We start from the raw sequence: 23,849 nt of genomic DNA on the forward strand, positions 1-23,849 counted from the left end.
TGAAGAGAGAACACACCGAATAACAAAATCAAAGATGGTTTACAGTTGGATTCAAAGCCCATGTCCTTGATAGATCCACTTCAGTAAAGCTGAGTGGCGGGTTGCAGTGCGCACTTCTGCCCGTGGGATTACGTTCTCGTAGAGACTTCAAACTTAAGATTGTCGTGGTACTGCAACACGGATGGTAAGCCCCACTTTCTCAAGAGAAATGGGAGTGCTTTTGTGAAGATACACAGTTGGGTTGTTATTTCTTCTGCCTCCACCCAATCAGGGGAGAGCATCCAGAGCAAACAATGTAACCTGACCGCGAAATAAACGACATCCTTGATGACTCTCATTTTTTTAAAGATACCGATTTAAATGTTATATGTTCCAAATACCAATAAGATTATCTCGAGGAAAGGACTGTACACTACAACTGAGTAATTACGGTTTACTGTATAAGCAGCCCACTGCAAATTGACGGCTACTTAGTTCCCTCTAGTGTCCCTGCAGTGGAAGTAAACCTTCAGGGTAATGCCAGTAACTAAACTGTAAAGTTAGTGAGATGGAAGATTAATATTTCAACAAGTTGCATATAACCATGTGGAATATAGCAATGTTTTCATTACCAAATAGAGAGTGTCTGTCTCATTATGAGTAGTTACTCATGGTTTATCATCAAAGTTAGGGCTATTAACAGGATCATGAAAGCAGTGCTGTGATCCTCTGTGGCCGGGTGGTTCTCTGAGAGCAGTGATCAGTATCATGTCAGTTTTTCCACAGAACTGGATGTTGTATTGTTACTCTTCAAAAGCATATTATGAAACAAAGACTCAGAGGGATACCGGCTTAGTTTTAGCACTTTCAAAAGCCATCCCAGTTGAAGAATAATGCTGCATGAGGCTGAGAGAGACAGGAAAAAGAAAGACATGTCAGACCCGAAAATAAGTACTCCACAATGAATTGGTCGATCTTGGTGTGCACATAAAAGTGTCACTGAAAACTGACCTTTACAACAGTGGTTCCCAAAGTGGGGATCAGGGCCTTACTGTGGGCCATGAGAAACCAAATTCTCTAATCTTTGACATTTAGAATAATTTACCATTTGCTGCATGGAACCATGTGAGAGGTGGAGAGGGATAAATCAATATTTGCTGCAACTGTCTGCTACTCAGGCAACTGAGATATGTCTCCAACTATTTATTAGTTATTCCAGTTATTATATTTTGTAAATCTCCATTTCAAAATAATCTAAGATTCTCAAACAACATATGAGGATCATTTTTCCCTCTTGTATGGAGATAAGTTCAAGTACTAAGTAGCTTAGAATAGCCAAAATACTCAAGATCTGCCCTTGAGCAGTGTTGTTGAGCTCCCTCACGAGATTCACACTTCATCTCAATTATCATTTTTTAAAATTCGAATCACTTCTTTTAACCACGTCTTTCAGCTTTCACACATTCCGTATTCAAAAAGAGGGAGAACAGTGTGTTAACCGTATGAATGGCAATGAGATGGACTAGAAACAGATTTGTCAGCATTTGTCTGGCACAGTGTTGATACGAAAAGAATAGTTGCAAGGCAATTGTATTTGCTTGCATTATACAAATACGAGTTGGTAACCGTTAGAAATAGTGTATATTTCAGTAAGAGTAATACTTAAGCTACACTTTCTTAACCTTTGTCCGGGTGTCTAATAATGCATCTGCTGCCATCAGAGATTGTGCCATGAATCTAACACATACACGTAAAACAAGCTTGTGTCCAACAACATTAGTCAGCAGCAAGAGGGATTTCGACTTGAATTGAAAGATACAAAAAAAAAATAGCTGCTTTTGATTCATTTGACACATGTAACTATTAAATCATCTTTTTTTCATGCTTCTGGAGCCAATTTTACATTGTGGCATGATCAAGTGACTTGCAGGCTATACAATAAACAGTTAATGAAAACCATAATAAAATATTCAGTCAATTATTTAAGGTTAGTTGGTTTGCTGTTTGCCCTTGGCAGGAACACAGGCACAGGTACAGTAGGTACAGTATAAACAGCTAAATGGAAAGTACAGTAAAGTAGAGTAAAACTGTTCTCATACATACATGCATATATATTATTATCTGATTTAAAACCCATCCATTTTCTGTACCCACTTATTCCAATTTGGGGTTGTGGGAGCCTATACTGGAGCCTATCCCAGCTTTCATTGTCAGGGTACCTCCTGGACACCCAGTCCATCACAGGGCCACATGGAGACAACCATACACACTCACACTCACTTTAGAGTTACCAATTAACCTAACAAGCATGTTTTTGGACAGTTGGAGGAAGCCAGAGTACCCAAAGAAAATCCACGCATACAGATGGAAAACATGCAAACTCCACACAGAAAGGCCCCATCCAGGATTTGAACCTTGGATCTCCCTTGCTGTGAGGCAACAGTGCTAACCAGGACACCACAATGCAGTCCCTGACATTAAATATTAACTTTAAAATGTAGCAGTGGAAACAGAAAAGCTCTCACAACAACCTGCTTTTCTCAACCATAAATGCAATGCACCAGTTTAGATTTGGAATGTATGTTGTGTTTTGTCGGTGTAATTGTGTCCATAATCAGAAGAAAAAAAACCTTCCTTACAGCAGGTTCATTACCCAATTAAAACACCAAGAAACTATCTATGGGGAATTATTTACGTTCTTCCATACAAGTACCTACATAACCATTATCCTGCAGCCACTATCTTCGTTTAAGGAAGCCACATGCATTGACTAATCTAGTGTGAAGTGTATTCAGAAATAATGGTGAACCTCTTCTCTCAATGGCCTTCCTCTCTAGAAGTTTTTGGAGAAATTCATTTTCATTCTTCGACTCTGAATGTCCTCTTCACGGAAAGAGAAAAAAGTTCTGATTGGTTTTTAAGGTAAAAAATAAAGCAAAATACAGAGATATATAATCTGACAATAATAAAAGCAAATATGGTCATTCTATACTCCTATTTATTGCATTCAAAAAGAAACTGAGCAGTGGATTAAAATCCCCTCTAATTTATGGGGGGTGGGGGGTGTCAAAACATGTTTTTTTCTTCATTGTACATGTGATTGAATTTGGCCACATGTTCAGATGTTTAATTAAATCTACACAAAATAAAACGTCGTTAGTCACCCTCAATACCATCTTGATAAAGCCTTGGAAAACAAAAAGAAGGAAGAACTGTGTTTTTGCAAAATAGTGCGAAAATGTCCTGTTGGTGTATTGATCTCTGAGTTATTTCCATAACACACGTCAGTCTGATGGGGACCTCTCCACCTCCCCAGCCTTCGCCTGTCTCCTCTCACGACCCGTCCGCTACACCCATAATTCCTCGCGCTAGGACAAGATGGAAGAAAGCAGCGACCGCCGGAGAACAATGTTTTGGCAATAAAACCCCCGAGCGGCGAATACAGAGTGAATACAGGCACGTTTGTAACCAACTGCGGTCATGCGTAGGTGAGTGGGAAACCAAATGGTGTTCTATTTGTGTCGTGGGCTCGGCCTTTGTCGAGATTTACGTGAACGATTGTCTGGCTCGGCGCAAATGGGAGATGCACGGAGACCCAGCATCATTGTTTCTGTTGCATGGGCCGTAATGCGGGTTTTCAGACGGGGCAGCTAGCTGCTAACTAGCTAGCTCGTGGCAGCTTGATTGTTATAAACACAGCTGCTTTAAAGCGTGTAGTTTTACTACGTTTGGTCTGTGGATTATAAGTCTACATGGGGCCCATTGGCTCGGCAATATTTTCCCATCTGAACGTACTGGTAAGCGTTATCCAGTGGTAATTACAGCTAAAGTTAGCTATCAATAAATAGAGCGCCAGCCGTTGCTCACAGCCAGACAGATTTGATTTCACGGGCGTCATCAAAGCTGGGGAATTGGAGAATGAGCGATACGTGCTGCTGACCTGACTTCAAAGAAAATGTGCTTATCAATCTTATTTAATTTAATATTCTTGCATTTCTGTGCAGCTATTTGTAGCCTTTTTTTGCTTTATAAAGCTTTCAAAAAGTATTGACATATATATGGTTTTAAAAGCGTTGATAGCATTAAATATCTGGTTCTATTTTAGCGTTAGCTAGCTTGATAGCAACTCCAGGTAACATGCTAAAACGTTACATTGGCAATAACGAATTTAATGAGAAGTTATTGGCTGGAATGTGGTGATTTGTGTTCTCTTAACTTTCAATTTTGGTGCGGGTTTTTTTAAGGGTCAGAATTTGTATTTTTATGGCGTCTCGGTCGATTGTTTTGATTGAGGACGCAAAGATGCTTTGATTGTGTCGCATTGTAGCTGGCTAACTATGCTAACTAGCTGGCTAACTATTATGCATCACAAAAGCTCATCCGCTTTCTGTTGACTGCGGTTTCGCGTAGCCAAATGGTCAGCTGGTCTAGACTAAACAATAAATTCTCACGTCTTCGTACTTCCGTGCCTGTTAAGTTACACGTCCCTCTTAGTCACCGGACTGTGCCTGCTTTAGAAAAAATAAACGCCAAAATGAGTCACTAGATTTGACCCAAATATCGTTTGTTTTAGGCAAGTGTGCTGAACCGATTAATTCGCCTGCGTTGCAGCTACCGTCCTTAGCTTTTGCATTCATGTAGGGATATTAAGTCGAAAGTGGCAAGTGGTGTGGTCCAGGCATGCATTAAAGTGTGGGAACAATGGGGATGTCTGTCAAAGAGATGTAAAGCCTCTACGCGCATTTTATTTTTGCTTCAGTCCTGAGCATGTATGGTGCTAAATGCGGAACAATACGTGAGGTGGATTAAATGTTTCAGATGCCATCTTTGTTTTTTGTTTTTATAGTTTTTTTTAACGCCTCCTTGTTATCAACAGACTTAAAGAAGAGCTTCACTTCTGTTGTTTTTTTCTTTCTTTTTTTTTAATCTGAATGCAGAGCTGCACCATTTCTACTAAATATGTACACCAAACCCTTACAGAGCATAGCTGATTTATTGCATTCACCCTTAATATATGCAGTATCTGTCCTGGTCTTTTACTTATTTGTTGCTTTAGCAAATGGTGATGACTAGGCCTCTTACATTGGTTAAGATGTGATGGTGATATAGTTGATATATTTAAAATCAACCTGCTTTTGTTAGTTATTCAATTCCAACCTTTCAACCATTTCTTTGCAATTTGTCATTGTTATATTTCACTTTACTAGGTAGTTATTTGAAATAGAATAGTTTTGTGTGAACTATGTCTTTTCTTTCTTTCTCTCTTTTCCCCTTTTTAATTGACATGTTTTTTTGTGCATAGTACTGCAGTTACTCTGGTTATTTTCATGAAAGCCTACTCAAAGAACTTCAAAGATGATTATAGTGCCAGAGACGTGTTTTGTTTTTGTTTTTTTTTGTTTTTTTCAATTTAGTTATTTAGTCTTCTATTATAATCAGTGTTTTAGCATTTTAGGTTGTCAGTAAAAACAAAAATGTTTTCGGATCAAATGAATTTTTGAATGATCAAGAAAATGGTGAGATTTAAGGAATCATCTTATTAATAGCCTGTGTAAGAATTAACTGAAAAGACTAATGTCGAATGAGGTGTTGAGAAGAAATGCTCAAAAAATGTGGTCATCGGTTTGTATACGTTTCATGTCCCTAATCATCATGACAGAACATGACAGAACATCTTTCCTCTCTTTCAGGATAGTCTCCTCCTGCATTCCTCATTAGATTAATTACCCTCCTTCTCCCCTGCACAGTCCAAAACTACCACCATGAGTATTATCCAAGACAAGTTAGGTAACGAGTTTTTGCGCAATGGAGGCATGGACCCCAATTTTGCACCAGGTATGCTTATGTTCAGCCATTTGCCACCAGTCACCAGCTTTACGCGGCTGGCCTCCCAGTCTGTTATGGGGGAGCTTCCCCAGGAGATGATCCTTAAAAAAGAACGGGACTCACCCCCAGAACACCAGGGCGCCACTGGTGGGAACTCGGGGGGCTTCCTGCACAGCATGGGCATTAAACAAGAGCGACTGAGTGAGGTGGATTACAGAATGCCCCTCTACGGCGGGGGTGGAGGAGTAGGAGTGAACTGTGCTGGAGGCAGCGCAGGGAAGAGTGGTACTGACATGTCGGATATGTCTTTCGGCAACCACCACCAAAATCACCAGAACATGCTCTTGCATGACCTCAGCCTGAGCAACGTTCGTTCTTTGGGAGAACCGGTGAGAAGGGGGGGCCGTGGTTCTAAATACTGTTTAACATTCATGTATGGTTATGGATATGCTGCTGAGAAATTCCTGCCCCTACCATAACTTTGTGGCGTCTTTTTTGTGTCTCCTTAGATGCCTGGAAGAGCAGGCAAAGAGCCAAAAGAGTCCTCGGGTAGAAGAGGGCGGAGGAGCAACGGGGATGGGCAAGGAGGCAAAGCTCGAAGGAAACGCAATGATGCTGCAAAGGTTGCTAACTTTTTGTTCTGGCCTCTTTCATTACAGTAAAAATCAGTTTAGCTGAAAAGTATCATTACATGAAGAAATGGCAGTCTTGCTCTGAATTCAGATGAGATTTTGTTTTAATGTGCCCTTGCTTCTTGTCTTTCTTATCGTAGGCCATGATGTTGGATCCAGACGGAGCCTGCCTGTCCCCTAACTCAAAACCACATATCTGCGAGCACTGTAACGCTGCCTTTCGCAGCTCCTACCACTTGCGTAGACACGTGCTCATACACACAGGTAAGAGACATTTGGTGCTGTTTTTTTCCTTAGACTTAACATTTTCTTTGAACTAACCTATTTAGAATTTGTTCAACAAAGCAAAATGAGCTGATCGGTGCTTTTATCATTTAAAAATGGAGCCGTATGAGATGGAGACGGCATATTTTAAGATGATTAGGAGCGCACGGAAAGCAAAACGTCTGCTCTGCTATTCTACATTATTGTAACTGCATATAAGACAACTTTACACAAGTCTGAGGGGAAAAAAAAAAGAATTAAGAAAAGATTTGTGAATATAACACACACTGAGTGCCTGTGAGCTGACTTAAAACCAGACAAACACCGAGACCAGGGATGACTCGGTGATTACTCATGCATTTCTGGACGTCTTAGTCATTCTTTTTGCTGGGAAATCCTCTCTTTGTTTGACATCAGTCTTGAATGAGTAAAGGAAAATCCACCTTTTTGTACAAGCTCATTTAATATGTATTTATTTCTTTAGGTTTTTGTCCCAATTTTAAACACAAGGAATATGGTGTCGTTTTACAAGCATGTTTTCTATACTGTGCAATGTAATCGGTGAAGTTAGCTCAACCTTTCTGTCAAATACAGCCCGGTTTCCAAAGCAGTAATGTAATGTATTTTAAAGGAAGTAAACAATAAGTTCAGTTGAAATTAGTGCAAAGAATGAATGCTACATGTTGAAACAGATTTTGAAACGCATATGACTATTGTGCATACCTATCATTATTATTGTTGTTACTTTAAAGCTCACTTTGAATTTGATGCTGGGAGCACCTTTCAGTTAGCTGGAACAGGGGCAACAAGAGATCCATTTATGGTCCTTTTTTTTTTTTTTGTACAGATGAGGTAAAAAGAACATTAATCAGAGACTGGGTCGTTAAAGGGTTTGTACATAAATCCAGCAATCAGCCCTTGAGCTTGTCTGGAGCATCTGTGAATGTCTTCCTCAACTAGTAGAATCAGCATGTTGTCTGTCAGTAAGAAGGCTCACTCTGATTGGCTGTGGAAACAGAGGGTACAAGGCTTGTGCTGCCGCGCCCATCGGGTATAATCTGTAGATTATACATCCTGGCTGGCAGTAGAAGTCACCTTTGTGGTGTTGGTGTGCCGTTTTCTTTGCAAAGACACTGGTAATGTGAAGGGGGCCCCCAGAAGGAGGCCTCTGGCCGCCACTGGTCCTTAATGTCACTTTGGTATTGAAGAGCCCTTAAAGGTAAAGATGAGGAGAGGTTCTGCTTAATGCTACATTGGCAAGCGCTTCAGCTGTTTCATGCTACCATTTCTCAGCGTAATATTGCAGCGCTGTAGTGGATTTTATCATCTATTTTACACAAACTTCTCATTGCAGAAATGGCACTCATACATATGTCCCACCTTTTTTGGTGACATCTTTCTGGCATCAAATTCAAAACGAGCACAGACCTTTAGAAAAAAAGAAAACAGTTTTAATGTGTTGTCTTTTTACTATTTTTCACTTGGTTCTGTGATTTAGATTCCTTGCAAATCAATGCTGTTTTTACCATTTTAAATATTTCTCAGTGGACTGGGTAGCATTCTTGTGGGTGTATTTAGATACCACAGGCTCATGTGTCCATTGTGCCTATCCTGTCACTGGGCTTTAAATAATGTGGTGATGCGGATGGTTGTACTCCTGATTGTACAGGTGAGAGGCCTTTCCGTTGCAGTCAGTGTAACATGAGCTTCATTCAGAAGTACCTGCTCCAGCGGCATGAGAAGATCCACAGCGGTGAGTGTGGGCGGTTGGATCTGTTTTAGACTGGGAATGAATGCCACGTCAAGAGTATCGGTTCATTCTATAATCTTTGTTGGAGTGACACAGACTCTGAAACTGTATCTGTTGTCTCTTGCAGGGGAAAAGCCTTTCAGCTGTGACCAATGTAACATGCGCTTTATCCAGAAGTACCATATGGAACGACACAAAAGGACACACAGCGGCGAGAAGCCTTATCGCTGCGATACCTGCCAACAAGTAGGCCCTTCGTTTTTTATTTCTCCGTTTTTCACTGGTGTTTAGTTAGCTTGTAATTACAATCATTTGTATGCATTTTAAATAATGTTAAATGGTATTTGTACCATTACTCTTATCGCATGTGGGTTGTTTAGATTTTGTAAATTTTCATTCCCAAGTCTCTTACGTCAAGGTTTATGTTTTAATGTGAGGCATTAATGCTATACTCTATGTAAAAAAATCTAGATGGGAGGTTTTAATACTTTTTCTATTCGATGAAAACTAAGTCCACATTTCTCTATCTATTTAATTATTTATTTATGCATTTATTTTTTAGTTTTTCTCAAGAACAGACCGGTTACTGAAGCACAAACGGACATGTGGAGAAGCCATAAAGAAGGGTTTAGACCCAAGCATGCTGGAGCTCAGTGAAGCGGAGCTAGGCCAGGGCAGCTATTCACTCACTCAGGGAAACTCTACCACCTCCGGACGCAAGAGGGCAAAGTCCAAAAACGGTGAAGGTAGTGAGCGCAAGAGGAAGAAGAACACATCAGCAGCATCAGCAGCCTCATCTTCTGGGGGTATGGCCCGTGACCTGGGCCTGCAGGATTTTAACATGGAGCACCCCTCTGGCTCTGACCCTGCCATGCAGGGACGTAATCCTAAACTGGTCTTTAAAAAAACAGGTCGCAAAGGGCTTGATAAGGGCCTCCTCTCCTTAGAAGACAGTGCTGATGGAACAAAATTGTTGGGCCAGAAGCCTGGCTCCATGGATCATGTGGAAGGTTCGGGGCTTGATAACATGGGTCTACTCCAGGGACCTGGGGGCAATAAGACTGGGCCCACCACCAGCAGCAACTATGATGATGCAATGCAGTTTGTCAAAAAGCGGCGCTACCTCCATGCAGTTAACAATGACTACGGAGCCGGCTCACTCCACATGGCGTCCCAGGGCAGCAGTGTAATCCAGGGTTCTCTGGGGCCGGAGCCCACACTGGCCATGCTGGACTCATCACCGCTGGAACTTAAGCACGACAAGTCAGGCATTCCAGATGAGGTACTGCAAAGCCTGCTTGATCATTATAGCCATAAGCCAGAGGGAACACACCACCACGATGTGACTTTTGACCTGTCCGACCACCCGCACCATGTCGACCTCCAGCCAGCAGCCCCTGTTACCCCAGAATTGGATGATGACTCCCCCAACGGTGGTGACAAAACAGCAGTGATGAGTGAGTACTCCAAGTTCCTCTTGCAGGCTCTGGAGCGCACCAGCCACAGCGGGCCCTTCCCCAGCCTTGGTCCAACAGGGCCTTTCACACTCCTGTCCAGCAGCTCCAGTCCCACAGGGCCTTTGTTCTCTGACAAACATGGCTACGCCACATCTCCACTGGATTGTGGCTTCCCACCTACTGTCTCCTCTCCGCTGCCCCTAGCTGCCTCTTCATCAACCTCGTCTGTATCTTCCTCCAAGTCCCACTATGGCATGCTTGTTGGATCCCCCTCCCAGACAGGCTACCACCTCAGCTTGGAATCTACTAGCCACCAGCAGCTGACTCCATCTCAGGAGCTGACTGAGCAGTTGGAGAAGCAGCATTCCCCTGGCACCTTCAACTTGCCCCCCCAGGAGCTTACTGCCACGGCAGAGGGCTCCAAGGGGCAACAGCCTAAAGCTGGAGGGAACACTGCACCCACCAATGGCTCCACCTACCCAGACCTGTCCCCACTGAACCCCCCAAAAGAACCCACGTACCAGATCGAGAACTTTGCCCAAGCTTTTGGTTCCCAGTTCAAGTCTGGACGGCGGACCCCTCTGAGCTATGGCAGTGATCCTGGGGGAGAGGTTGACCACAGAATACGGACTCCAGTGTCAGAATTCTCAGGGTATACAAGTTTGTTAGCTGACGTCAGCGAGCCAGTGAGTACAGGATCAAAAACCCCGACAAGCCAAAGTTTCAGATAAGGGTCAGACGAGGTGAAGCCAGTAGGGGTCTGTTGTTACAGTCCATACAGTCCCTACACCCGCTCAAATTTTTGTTTCTGTAGCAAAGTTTTGTTTTTATGAACACTGCCATTAAATGTTAATACAAAAATGACCAGGGAGGGTCTTCTATGGCCTCAAATGCAATTTTTTAATTGAGAATATTCTCGTTTTTATTATGTAGTCGCCTATGTTTTGTTTAAGGTTAGTGATTTTTGATATGACCGTACCGTAGATTTAAATGTAATTTAAAACATTTAGAGGGTAGCTATGAACTTGCTTGTTTTTTTTTTTCCTTCTTTTTCTGTACCATTGTGTTTTATCAATCATCATACCATTGTAAAGTAATAATGAATAATGTTGATGATTTCAATAATGTTAACATTGTGGCAGGGAAAGGCCCAGAATTCAAATGGCAAAAAAAAAGTATATATTGTCTGTTACAAGAAACGTATTAACTCAGGAAAATAGGCGAAATTGTGTAATAAGACTTTGTATTATGAGATGCAATTAGCACAGTTTTTACAGGTGTACTTCAAGACTACAAAGCTTTGATTTTCTTTTCATTTTAATTTTTTTTTTTTTTAAACTTGCAAGAACAACAAATTTACAATCCATGATAATGGTTGGTTTCTACTGCGCAGAGCTTTGTCGAGATTATGGTACTGTTGTCTCAAGACGCCTAAAGTTTTTCTGAGAGCCACGTCTACACGAGTTTGTGAAATCCGTAGCGGCTTTCAGCCTGTTGTGCTCGTACGTAATGTTCGGAAGTGAACGTGTTTCAATATTGCTGACTGTTGTAGTGTCAGTTGATGAAACCTGTATAACCACACACTCCTGTGTGTGTGTGTGTGTGCGCGTGTGTTCGCATGTATGTATGTATGTGTGTGTGTGTGTGTGTGTGTGCGTGCGCGGAGAAAAAGCAGCTCTACCCAGGAGTAAATACATGGCTGTCTGTCTCAGAATCCAACGAACGCCACAAATCGGTGATCTTTGCATCATGCTGTTGCTGAAGTTATTCATGTTTTTTTTTTTTTTTTTTTTTTAAATCAAGCCACCACTTTTCTACTCCACTCCTTACTGTTCCTTTTTGTGTCAATGGAATCAAACAAGCACTTTTTTTAAAAAAACAAATCATTGGAAACAACAATAACCCATTCAATTTGCATATGTGATGCGTGATTATTATGCTGATGATTATTAATTTTATTTTTAAGAGGAGAAAACTGTGAATGGGAGCTGGCTGGGTGGGTCGGGGTATTTGATGGGGCTTTGATAGGGGTCAACTAGGCGTGAAAATGGGCATTTAAGGGTATCTTGTTTTGTTTTGTTTTGTTTCTTAAGGGTGGGTTGGGTGGGGGTTTCTTTTTCTTAAGGGTGGGTTGGGTGGGGGTTTCTTTTTCTTTTCTTTTTATATATATTTTTTTTTTTTTACGGTTTTTCGGGTGATGTTGCAAAAATAATTTGCCATAATTTTGTTATACAATATTTTGAGAGTACCTCTTTGTATTTAAGTGTTTTGAGAGATGGGCTGACATGCTGGAACGGGTATGTCGAATGCATACCCAAACCCTTTTATTTATTTTCCAATAGCCTCACCAGAACTCAGTAGCAGATATTTTTAGGCAAAAGAAAGGAAGAACAAAAATCCCGGACCTACACTCAGTCCCTCCAATTTCTTATGATCTTCTTGAGACCCGTGGTTTTTAATAATTTCAAGAAGCCGCTTCAGTAACGCAGTTCAGAAACAAAGTTAAGTTATGTCCACCTCCCTTACCCAAAATGCAGCCCTGCACTCACAAGAATGAACAATGGCCTTCTTTGTCTTCCGTGGCTAAAGCCATTCTGTCCCGGCAGCCAGGGTTGATATTTAATTTAGTTGATTTCCTGTGAGCCGTTCCCCCCCTTCCCCTCCCTGCCCCTTCCTTTTCCTATGAGCTCCACAGCCAAGAGACTTTGAAGCTGCTCAGATCACATGGAACAAAGACTGACTGACCAGCCACTTCGCTCCAGACACACTATGCTTTTTTTAAAAGAGAGAAAAAAAAGTGGGTGAGACGGAGGACGGGAAAAAAAAAGACAAAAAGATTGACCTAAATATACCTCATATCATTAAAGCGTAAGAAAGCAGGGACGTGCGTGTCATGTATGTAGTGGAAATATTTGTAGTATAGGTTCGACATATTGTATAATCTTTTAACACTGCCTGTGTTTACAATTATAGAGCAAATGACTCATCAAAATGCAAATGTATTATTTTTTTTTCTTTTCTGTAAAAACATCCGCACCGAGCAGTGTTGCATTATAGATGCCTCATAGAACATTCATTCTTCTCATGTTATATCCCTTATTTTTGTTACTTGCCATAATGTGTTTTGATATGATCTCTAGAAGGATAATGTTTACAAAAATGTACAAAAACACTAAAAATCTGTTCTTTTTTTTTTTTTTTCCAGTATGCATGAAAATGACATTTTGTACGGCTTTTTTTTCTTCTGTCACCTCAATACCAAATTTTTGTAGCATAATCCCCCCCCCCCCTCCTCCCCATATTCCTTTGTCTTATTCGTTCTAGACCCCCTCGTGATATGATTTCCCAGGCTGTACCTGTTATTGAGATGAACGGATTAGAGAAGCCAATAAAAACTTTTTGTTACAAAAAGTTCTCGTTTTTTGACTCTGAAAAATAAAAAAAAAAGCTTAAAGTGTTTTTACTAGATAATGATATTGAGCTCAGGTACTTGGACGTGAAGACTTCCATAATTGGCCAATAAAAGTTATTAAACAGGTCATGGTTTTATTGGACATCTGTCAACTGCACGATATATGTGGCATCCTTTTATACTGCATCTGTAATGGCCTGAAATGAGGAACAATTCTGCTCTACTTTCTTTGTGTAAATAAACTGTTTTTGCTCTACACTCAAACACAACCAGACAGAACTAAAAGTACCACACCCGAGAATAGTGGCAGCCACTTGATTTATTTATTTATATATTTGTTCTGTTTAAGCACTCCGAGTTTTAAAAACTAGTGCTCAAGGCATTTCTGTTGGTAATTCTGGAAAATCTAACCATTTATGATGAGTAATCAGGCTAAAGGAGTAGTTGTATGCATTTGGGAGCAGCTGATTGAGCTTTGCAAAGCCCCAAAAAAATGCCTATAATAACACCCCAAATCAAGACGAGTTAAAGGGGACATGTCGCCTTGTGAAGGCAGGAGCAAAACTGAGCCCAAGGAGGAGGAGGTTGAAATCCTCCATGCATTGTCCGAGGAGATCGCTGATACCTGGAATCCAGAATGCGGCTGAAAATTCCAGGGAAATGATTAGATCGTTTTTTTTTTTTTTTTTTTTTTTAACTTTCAGTAATTTCTTTCAAACACCCTCACCCTGTGACGCGTACACACGGACTTGAACAGTCCGTCCCCCTCTTCACAACACCTGTTTATTTGCCAACAGGTTTCTTAGCAATGAAGTGCAATAACACAGGTCATAAACTTTCATACGTTGGGGAAAAAGTGCTTCGCTCTCAAGTTTATAGTCGTGTGGTAAACCTGTGGCCTGCTCGCTTTGCCTGGAAGAGTTGGTACATGTTTCTTCTCGTTGGAGCACCATTAGCATCACAGTTCACAGTGTCAGATACATTGTAGAGGAGCTTGGCGGCAGTGAAGCACTCGTCTGTTGTTGTTTTCATGTTTTTCACTTTCACAGTCGACTAACAGCTCAGTGTCACTACGACATGGCAGTCACACCATACCAGCTGCTGGTCAAATTAGAATAGCTCCATAGCAATACTATAGCCACATTTATACCATAGCCACGTAAACGTTTCCGTTTCTTACAGTTTAATGACTTTTCTGAAAAAATGGAAAATCACTTCCCAGAATGACTGTGAAGGAGCGTCCCAATGCTGGATTATTGGCTGTACATTTCTGTTCATGTTGTCTTAAAGGAGTTCACCTGTGCTCCTCACAACTCACAAATGCATCCTAATGCATTCACAACAACCTCAAGAGGCTTCAACCATGCTTCCCTGCCACACTTTCAACTTTCCCAACAGTTTCTCAACTGGTCTCTATTTATTTTTCATCTATTTATTCGTATTCAATTGTTTTTTTTTTCATTCATCTATGTCAAATTCACACTGAAACAGTATGATGTGGCACTTTTATTGACGCAGGGGACTTTCCAGCCAGACGATGGAGCTGTTTTCTACCAAGTAATCCAGGATTTCCTTACCAATATCTTGTAAACTCAAATGCAAGACCAGCATGATGGATTATGCAACAGATTATTATGCAATTGATGTTGCTACACAAGTGACCTCTATTATAGGTGGTGGGTTTGGAATGTTACATGTAATATTAGCAATATTCTGTTGTTTCCGTCTCATCGGAGACTCTCAGAACAGACTAGTCACTTGCTTTATTTCAGGGAATAAATTAGTTCTTATTCAATTCAATTCAATTCAATTCAGTTTTATTTATATAGCGCCAGATTACAACAATTGTCATCTCAAGGCACTTGATTTATATAGTCCAATTCAAGTCAATTGGAATTCAATTCATTGTAATCATAATCCAATTAATTCATATAGAGCCAATTCAAAAAATAACATCCAAGCTAAGGAAACCAACAGATTGCACTGAAACTCGTCTTCAGTCCAATCTCCCGTCCTGAGCGTGCCTGTGGCGACTGTGGAAAGGAACGACTCCCTTTTAACAGGAAGAAACCTCTGGCAGAACCAGACTCAGGAAGGGTGGCCATCCGCCTCGACCAGCTGGGGTTTGGGAAGACAGAAAAGAGGGAAAAAATGGGGGAAAAACACCATAACACCATTCAAAGGATACCTGTTGGAACAGGGAAACACAAGTTAATAACCACAATAATGTCACATGTACATAAAATCATTTGAGAAATTAAACAGGGGGAAAAAGAGAGAAAAGTGAGGAAAGGTGTGACAGATGAGGTCCCCCAGCAGTCTAAGCCTATAGCAGCTTAACTATGGGATGTTTCAGGATTACCTGAGCCATCCCTAACTATAAGCTTTATCAAAAAGGAAAGTTTTAAGCCTAATCTTAAAAGTGGAAAGGGTGTCTGCTTCCCGGACATTTACTGGCAGCTTATTCCACAAGAGAGGGGCCTGATAACTGAAGGCTCTGCCTCCCATTCTACTTTTAGAAACTCTGGGAACAACAAGTGAACCTGCAGTTTGGGGGTTCTCTGTTAGGAAAATATCTTACTATTTAACTGTGTAAATCAAATCAGCCCATAATCACTGTACTCATCTTGCTTCCAGGCATCCAACACTCCTTAATTGTAGTTTTCCTTTGATCAGACTGACTTTTGTAAAACGGTCCATTGTGGGTTGTTTGGATGCTGTTTGGGTTGGTTGCAAAGCGCCATATATTCAATAATGCTTCAGTCGCTAACAAGGATTTCGGAAAATTGGTGGCAAATGCTTCAAGCATATATGAGCAAGTTAGAAAGAGGGTTAGAGGTTAAAATGTGTGAGCAGGGAGTTGGTTGGCAATCCTAGAGCAAACCTTCAGCAAACATGCGGAGGAACTAAACAAATGGAGACGTTTCCATGCTGGATATGACGTTTCACTTGAAAATGACAGCTAGTACGTGCTGCTATTAAATGCTTTGGATAATTTTGGTTGGACTTTGTAAAGAGCTCTTCATCACAGTCCTTAAATCACCATTTATGGGAACATATTTTGAAACAAACGTTTTCATCTGGGGCCTTCTATTGAGGAAACTTCTGGTGCTATGGAAAAAAATCGTCCAGAACTTTACCCCTCATCCTCAGCTGCTATATATACATTTAGGATCAAAGGTCTGTAGGAGAAAGACCAGCATTTTTCACCTTTGCCTTTCGTCTTATCAGTCTCCCTCTTCCTTATAAACGTTATCTTCTTATCTTCTAATCACAGTTGTCATGAGTCTGCCTCACTGCCAGGAACAGTTTGTTGTGGTTAAAGATGGGCGTAGCTGGGAGTGACTTTGGACTTTGTCAAGAGAGGCAGTTATTGCCCTGTAATTGCACCTGTGTTGACACGAAGCACAACAACATATTCATAAAACCTTCTGTGACACATGTAGCTGGTCAAGTACTGTCTGTAGATGTCTCTATTTGCAGGTTATGCCACCCTTCTAGCGCTTTCTGTGGTAGATATAAAAAAAACCCAAAAAACAGAAACATCAAACATTGTGAAAGATCGTATGGATAAGTGTGGTACAAGCAGCCACTCCAACCGAGCAGGAGATGGCGAACCTGCTGCAAGTACAATCACCTCATTAGTACTTTCAGGTGGACGTAGATCAGCCAGATAGAAGCTACTTCAAGAAAGAGGCTCTCTGCTTAGTGTACAAACCACATCTATTTCTTTTTTTCTTCTTTTTTTTCTTTTAGACACAAGCAGTTTTCATTTGATCATTTTGAAATCTAACTTGGCTTCCATGGCCCTCTGATTGCATATAGTATTTTCTGGCAATTTAAATCACCATAACCATTCAAAATGATTTATTCAGATTCCTGCAAGCCTTCAACACTCACAGAAACATATATGAGCACCGGAGGGTCAGCTTGGACTGACTTGTACAGCAACACAGCAGCAGGGTTAAAGTCAAACACAGGTGACTATAGGACAGCAGGGGTGATGTCAAGTTCATGTTGGCAAACAGCAATAAAAAAGAACCAGGTAACGAGGCTTTCTACAGGAAAGTTTAGCTTTGGCCTTCCTGCTTTTTAGTGTTTGCAGAAACAGCACAAAGAAATTTGGATTTCCTCAGGGGTAGCACCTGGGGCTACAGACAGTCAGGAAAGCTAATGAGACTCTAGTACAGTTTGAGACAAATCTGCCAGAATAAAACTGGTGTCCGGCCACAAAGTTGTATACATTCTTCTTTTTTTAAATGTATTTATTTAACGTACTTTCAGGAAGTTGAAGTAGAACATAAAAAGTCAAGCACAAACAAAACAACACATGACAATGAAAATGCACTTCTGTTCTCAACACAGTTGTGTTTGACGAGCACTTTATAGTCTCTATTAACTCATGGACTCTTTACCAAAGTTATAAAAAAAATTGTTTCTCCTTTTGTGGGCCCACAGGCCTATATTTAGATGCGTGGTGAAGCTCTTTGTCCAAAGGGTTTCTCTCCTATGTCAACTCTTATTGGTGGATCTATATTTTACTTGGGCAGAAAACCTTTCAGCAGTCACCTATCACTGACTTTTTCTCAACGTGTAATTTCAAAATTAATTCTACTTTTTGTTTTCACTCTGTATTCTGTGTACTGTAATGTTTCACATAATGTCGCTATAATATAATATTCTGTTTTTAGGGACTATAGATGAAAAACATCCTTGTGGCTAACTCTAGCTCTATGGTTATGTTTATTAATGTGCACTGTCCCTGTCAGATAAACCTAAATAACAGGTCCAGACTGGGCCTTTATTTGCACTGAGCGTAAAGTAGGTATCACTGTAATTACTTTATGCTAGTAAAATCAGAAAATTTATTTCCAAAAAGATAATAGAAGATTAATCCTTTTAGTCAATAACTGGATTGCTTTTCCCATGTGAAAGTTAGGAAAGAGAAGCAGTTCATGTGTAACAATGGTACCTGTCAGCAGCGACTAGATTTCAAGATATGGCAGAAAAAACTTATATACTATATACATACTTATATACTATATATACATACTTATATACTTATATACTGTATACATATACATACTATTCAACCTTACGTTTGTCTGCCAAAATAAGAAAATTGCTCCAACTTACACATAACACATGCCATGTATAATTTGTGCCATTTCTGTTCATGCTCTGTGCAAAACTAAGCAGGAGTTTCCAAATGTTTTCAACTATTGTTTCAATGTCAATATGTTAACATTAAAGATGGAGTTAAATATTTTGTAGTTTTGCTCTGGTCAAATAATCACCACAACGAGTTTAACCAGGTGAGGTTCATGTTTCCATCCTTATTCAAGGTTTGAAATGATACAGTTAGCTTTGCTTTAAGCACAAATGGGGTAGCAAGCGCTGCAGCCCTTTTCACTTATGAGGCATCCTTTTTAACCCACTCTTTGTATTTGGTCATTTGCACATTATCAAACAGAGGGGGATCAGTGCCTAATCATGTCTTCACACACAAAAAGCTGGCTTCATGGAATCAAATGAGAAAAGTTATAACTGCGAAGTAAGCGGCATCCACGGCGTTAACAATACCAGGTTTTCACTTACCCATCCAGAAAAAATCTGCTACCTCTGCACCATATTTCAGTCCTTGACAGCTCAAAAACAGTCTCCAGTAAATAAAAGCAACATCAGTATTTACTCTTGTTATGGCTCTTTATTTATTTTTTTGTACTTGCTATTTCAGGTAGTGTTCGCTTGCCAGGGGCCATTTTTGTAAGTACTGTGCTTTCCACTAACCTTTACAAATCTGCTCTCTTTTTGCTACTGCTGACGTCAGCTACTGCGTTCTCTTCTTCCTCTTCTGTTGGCTCCAGGACAGACTGAACACTATGGTGACTCTTGTCCTATGTAGTGGTACAAAGTTGTATTACAGCAAAGTGCAGTTCATCCTCAAATATCTACACCTCAATTGTAAAGTAGAGTACTTTTCTATATGATGTCATAGTTATTGTGTTTTCCAATTCTGTTCATATGTGTAGTTTAATTTTTTAATATTAACAATATTTTTTCTTTAAAGTGCACCTTTAAGGAACAGAACAAGCTTACAGTGTGTGTCAATTCACATATGCAGCTGGGATCAAGGTCAACCTAGATAAATCATTTTATGAGAGCAGGTGAGGTTATACTGTGACGTACTGGCAACCTGTCCATCATGTATCCTGATAGGTTCCAGCCTATCAACCCTGAGTTGAATTAAGTGAGTGTAGAAAATGGATGGATGGTGAGATTGTAGTTTTGTTAATATGAAAAGATTTTAGATACTTAACTTCAGAGTTACAATTTAAAACAGGCTTTTCAAGTAGTCCAAAGTTAATGTTGAATTCTTGTCAGCCTTTAATGTGTTTATTTTTAGCTTTTTGCAATGTCATTGGCTTATCTTACGCTATATAATGTCTTTAAATCAAAGGTTGCCCCACCTCGTCCTACTGGTCATCTCATTTCTGATAAGACTGTGGAAAGTGGGTTCAATCACTCTCTCAGAGGCAACATTTTCAAATTCATTGGTATTACTGCATTTTGCCTAATCCTGATGTGTGGACATAGTTTAGCTCTGAATAGCCCTGTGAAGGAATCCTGTTAGAGGAAGTTGTCTCACTCTTAAATGAAGACATAGAGAACTGCCATAAATCCATAAAACAAGGAGTGTTATCTGTAACTTGTACAGTCTGAACTAGAGCAACATGTGATAAAAGACGACCAAATGATTTCCTGAAAACCGAATGCTCCCATTTATATTAAAGCCAGATAGTTTCTCATTAATATAATACTGTCATATTGTGCATTTGTTTATGGGTTTACTAATTTTCCAAACCCTTTCCTGCTTTAAAAGCTGTTCATGGAGGAAAAGAGTTACTTCTGTTACGTATTGTATGCTGCACAATGACAAAAACTTCGTCCTTATTCAACAAACTGGTGTCAGTCCGGTTTTGTCCAAGTAATCTGAAAACAGCCATTTATTGAGCTGATATTTGCTTCTACATGCATCAAACTTGGCTTACACCAAATGCAGGAAGCTGCCATTCATTTCTTCTAATGTTCCCAGGTACATTGACACCTTCTTTCCTTTTTCTGTTTCACCTCAACAACATTTATTTTAAGTATTGGTTATCATGAGTCTTTATGGTTTTGGAGTAGGAATTTTGACAAAGGAATGAGATGTATGAACACATTTAATAAATGGCTATGAATTATTGAGGAAATATATGTAGTCTAACTAGGACTAAACTTACCATCTAATTGACTTTTACTACCCCATTTTTATTTTTCAGTATTTAATCTCTTTATTTTTTTCTTGACGTGGCTGGACCCATTTACTGACGCACCATCTGGTAGTCAATGGAAACAAAAAACAAAAACAGATATATGTCATTGGAGATTTATGAGGAGATAAATTCCTTAAAATAGTGTTCCCTTACGTTTTCTTTTCAAGGCTGTAATCACATTTTAGTGCACTGAACCACCCTAAGAGGAGTGGCTAATGATTAAAACTCCCCGCAGAGGAGGATTTCACTCACATCATCCAATGTTTTAAGGCACTAAAGCCTCATCTACAGATAGCCCTCAAAGCTTTTTTTCTTGTGGTAAGAATTTGGCATTCTGCTTTTTTCACTATGGCCAAGGAATTGAGACTCCTGTATGTCCTGTGGATTGTTGTTGCCGTGTTTGGTAAGTAGTCTTTTCTTTATTGTAATATTAATTCAAAATTACATTTTTATAAATTCTACAAAGGAAATGTTCTAGTCTTGTGATTTCAATATCTGGCTTTAAGAAACTGAATATCTGTGAAACTGTTTTAGGTTTTAGCTTAAGTTAAAGCAGAAAGAGATTATACACACAGATAAAGATTAAATAAGCTTTTAGGGTGAACATTTTCTGCTTCCACAGTTTTCTTTCTGTCTTAACCAGTAACTGAATTAGTCCCAGTGTCCTTTTTTTCACTTTTGGAAACAACTGTTCCAAAAGTGAAGGATCCTGATGAAAAATCTTCAGATCCGGTCAAATGGTCAAAATAATTACCTCCTATCATCTTTTCCTGAGCTTGTGAAAAAGATTCATGGGGTTGAGCACAGATGGTATCAAAAATTCCCTGAAACTACAAATCTTCAATAAATACTCTATCTGCAATCTTACCACATTGTTACATGTCCTATAGACCATATAAAAGAAAATATAGGACATTACTTTATTATCAAAGTTCATAACTGAAAAAGGAATGAAAATTTATTTTAAAAGTGAAATATTGTGTTGTCACAAGCTACACATACTCCTGTCTTCATATCAACGCACAGGAACCACAGTTAGTTAATCAATATAAAAATTGCGGCTGCAAGGAACGAACTGTGGGACGGAAGTCTCTCTCTCATAAAGAATGGATCCTATCCTATCCTATCCTATCCTATCCTAGCCTATCCTATCCTATCCTATCCTAGCCTAGCCTATCCTATCCTATCCTATCCTATCCTATCCTATCCTATCCTATCCTATCCTATCCTATCCTAGCCTAGCCTATCCTATCCTATCCTAGCCTAGCCTATCCTATCCTATCGGATCCTATCCTATCCTATCCTATCCTATCCTATCCTATCCTATCGGATCCTATCCTATCCTATGTTAAAATAGATAATCGAGCAAGCATTGGAGCTCTTTTCTTAAGCATTTAGAGACATAAAACAGCTCTTAATTTGACTTCCAGGTAGAGACTTCTGTGTCATTTCACTCACCAGGGAAGGTTCCTAAGCAAAGTAGAGTATTCGACCAGACCCTCCTTCTTGTCTTTCTTCTAACCATTGATCTGACAAATAAAATTCAAAACCCAGATATACAGTTTCCTTGTTTACATGACTGCTTTAGGCTTTGCCTTGCAGTCTTTTTTTTTATGGTTTGGTTTAGCCCACCAGCAATCAACTGTGCTGTAAACACTCACTGCACAGCTGTCACACTCCCATCAAGGAAGTGTCTTCATTCCCATTAAATCCTCTGGCCTACTTAATACATCACTTATTTCAAACCGAAAGTTGAAGAAACTAGTAAATTAGGGATGATACAGCACATGATACAGGTACTCATTAACATATCTAGGTGATAAAAGAGTCTTAATTTCCAGTCTCGTTGACACTGTTGAACTACTTTTAAATCTAACACCTAAACAAGACAAGTCAAAACAAGTGCATCGAGTCAACAATTCACGATATGAACGTCAACGTGAATTTGAGTAATTTTTTTAACCCGTTTCTTCTGATGGCACTTTGTTACCACCACTGTAATAATTATTAGAACAAAAATTAATTCAGAATAAAGAAATTGTTTTCAAGGTAATTATAGCTATTATCATAGTCTTAACCACAGTCTTTGGTTTCTTACACTGTGGACATCAAGGACGCTGGGCCGTGTTGTCCCCCCCTCCTGTTAAACTTGAATTCTTGTTGCTATCATTAATTATTTTGTTTTATCTTAATATCCATTGAAATTTATAGTCAAACTCCTAAATCATACCGCTGTATCATAAAGCTTTAGATAATCAGACCCTCTGATCCTGATAAGTCTCCTTTTTCTGAGATGTGAGAAGTGAATGTCTTTTCCTCTTGTGTTTCATGCCCACTTTCTTTCTTTTTCTTTTTATCGTTTTTGCTACTAACATGTTAACATTTTAGTTAACCAGAGATGAACAGGTACTAATTCAATTGTGCTACTTTAATTACAACAAACACCGGCTACATCAACAGCAACAGCTTCAGGTCTAACTGAAACTGAAATAGCTGAAGGTGAAACAGAAGCTACAAGTGGAGCAACAGCATCAACATCTATAAGTGGAGCAACAGCATCAACATCTATAAGTGGAGCAACAGCATCAACATCTATAGGTGGAGCAACACTATCAACAACTATAACAGCACCAACTCCAGATGTTTCACTAACAACTGCAACTTCAGCAACAAATAACACAAATGCAACAGATGCTTTAACAACAGAAGGTCCAGCTACAACTGCAACTTCACCAACTACACAGCCTCCAAGTAATTTACCCACTGTCCAAAGATGCAAAATTGTCTTGAATCCAAATATTAGTTCTATTAATGCCTACACTGTTGTGTGTGTGTTTGTGTTGGTGCTTCTTGTCCTTTAACTTTAAAGATCCCTGTAATTCAAACACATGTGGCCCTGGAAGCACCTGTGAGGCTCGTGCCAATCAGAACTTTGTGTGCTTGTGTCTGCCCGGTGATAGATACAATAATGAAACCAAAACTTGCAACAGAGGTAAGTGTTTTTGCACCAACACCTTCAATATGGGTTTAAGATGGGATTTATGTCTTATCAGTCAAAATTAGAAGCATCTTCAGAAAAGAGTTATAGATCCAGGAGATGGTTAAAGCACAAATGATGATGTCACACACTGGTTTGGGACCATTCTGCAGCCTCAAGCTCAACGTTTTGGCTACTAACAACTTGCTCTTTCGAAACCAGACATTACAAATGAG

At 39.8% G+C, this 23,849-nt stretch overlaps 2 protein-coding genes across 3 annotated transcripts in view; both read left to right on the top strand.

The window, feature by feature from the left end:
- Positions 1 to 23,849, top strand: part of LOC140278105 (supervillin-like) — a 156,004-nt gene that overhangs the window by 85,610 nt on the left and 46,545 nt on the right. The gene's annotated exons all lie outside the window — the stretch shown is intronic.
- znf281b (zinc finger protein 281b) lies at positions 3,356 to 11,791 on the top strand. Of its 2 annotated transcripts, none has more exons than XM_072373107.1 (7): positions 3,356 to 3,467; positions 5,670 to 6,194; positions 6,315 to 6,428; positions 6,578 to 6,701; positions 8,371 to 8,454; positions 8,579 to 8,697; positions 9,014 to 11,791. In XM_072373107.1, the coding sequence occupies exons 2-7, from the start codon at positions 5,742 to 5,744 to the stop codon at positions 10,637 to 10,639; spliced, it is 2,520 nt and encodes an 839-aa protein (XP_072229208.1). In that variant the 5' UTR covers positions 3,356 to 3,467; positions 5,670 to 5,741; the 3' UTR covers positions 10,640 to 11,791. The 2 variants fall into 2 exon arrangements, with proteins under 2 accessions (XP_072229208.1, XP_072229209.1); XM_072373108.1 differs by having other exon boundaries at positions 5,675 to 6,194.

Source organism: Leuresthes tenuis, unplaced genomic scaffold, assembly GCF_036924035.1.
Source record: "Leuresthes tenuis unplaced genomic scaffold, fLeuTen1.0.hap1 SCAF_20, whole genome shotgun sequence".
In the NCBI taxonomy this organism is placed as follows: domain Eukaryota; kingdom Metazoa; phylum Chordata; class Actinopteri; order Atheriniformes; family Atherinopsidae; genus Leuresthes; species Leuresthes tenuis.

Coding starts and splice junctions, on each gene's coding strand:
- znf281b (XM_072373107.1), top strand. CDS start 5,742: ATGAGTATTATCCAAGACAAGTTAGGTAACGAGTTTTTGCGCAATGGA. Junction 6,195..6,314: donor TTCGTTCTTTGGGAGAACCG/GTGAGAAGGGGG, acceptor GTGTCTCCTTAG/ATGCCTGGAAGAGCAGGCAA. Junction 6,702..8,370: donor ACACGTGCTCATACACACAG/GTAAGAGACATT, acceptor CTGATTGTACAG/GTGAGAGGCCTTTCCGTTGC.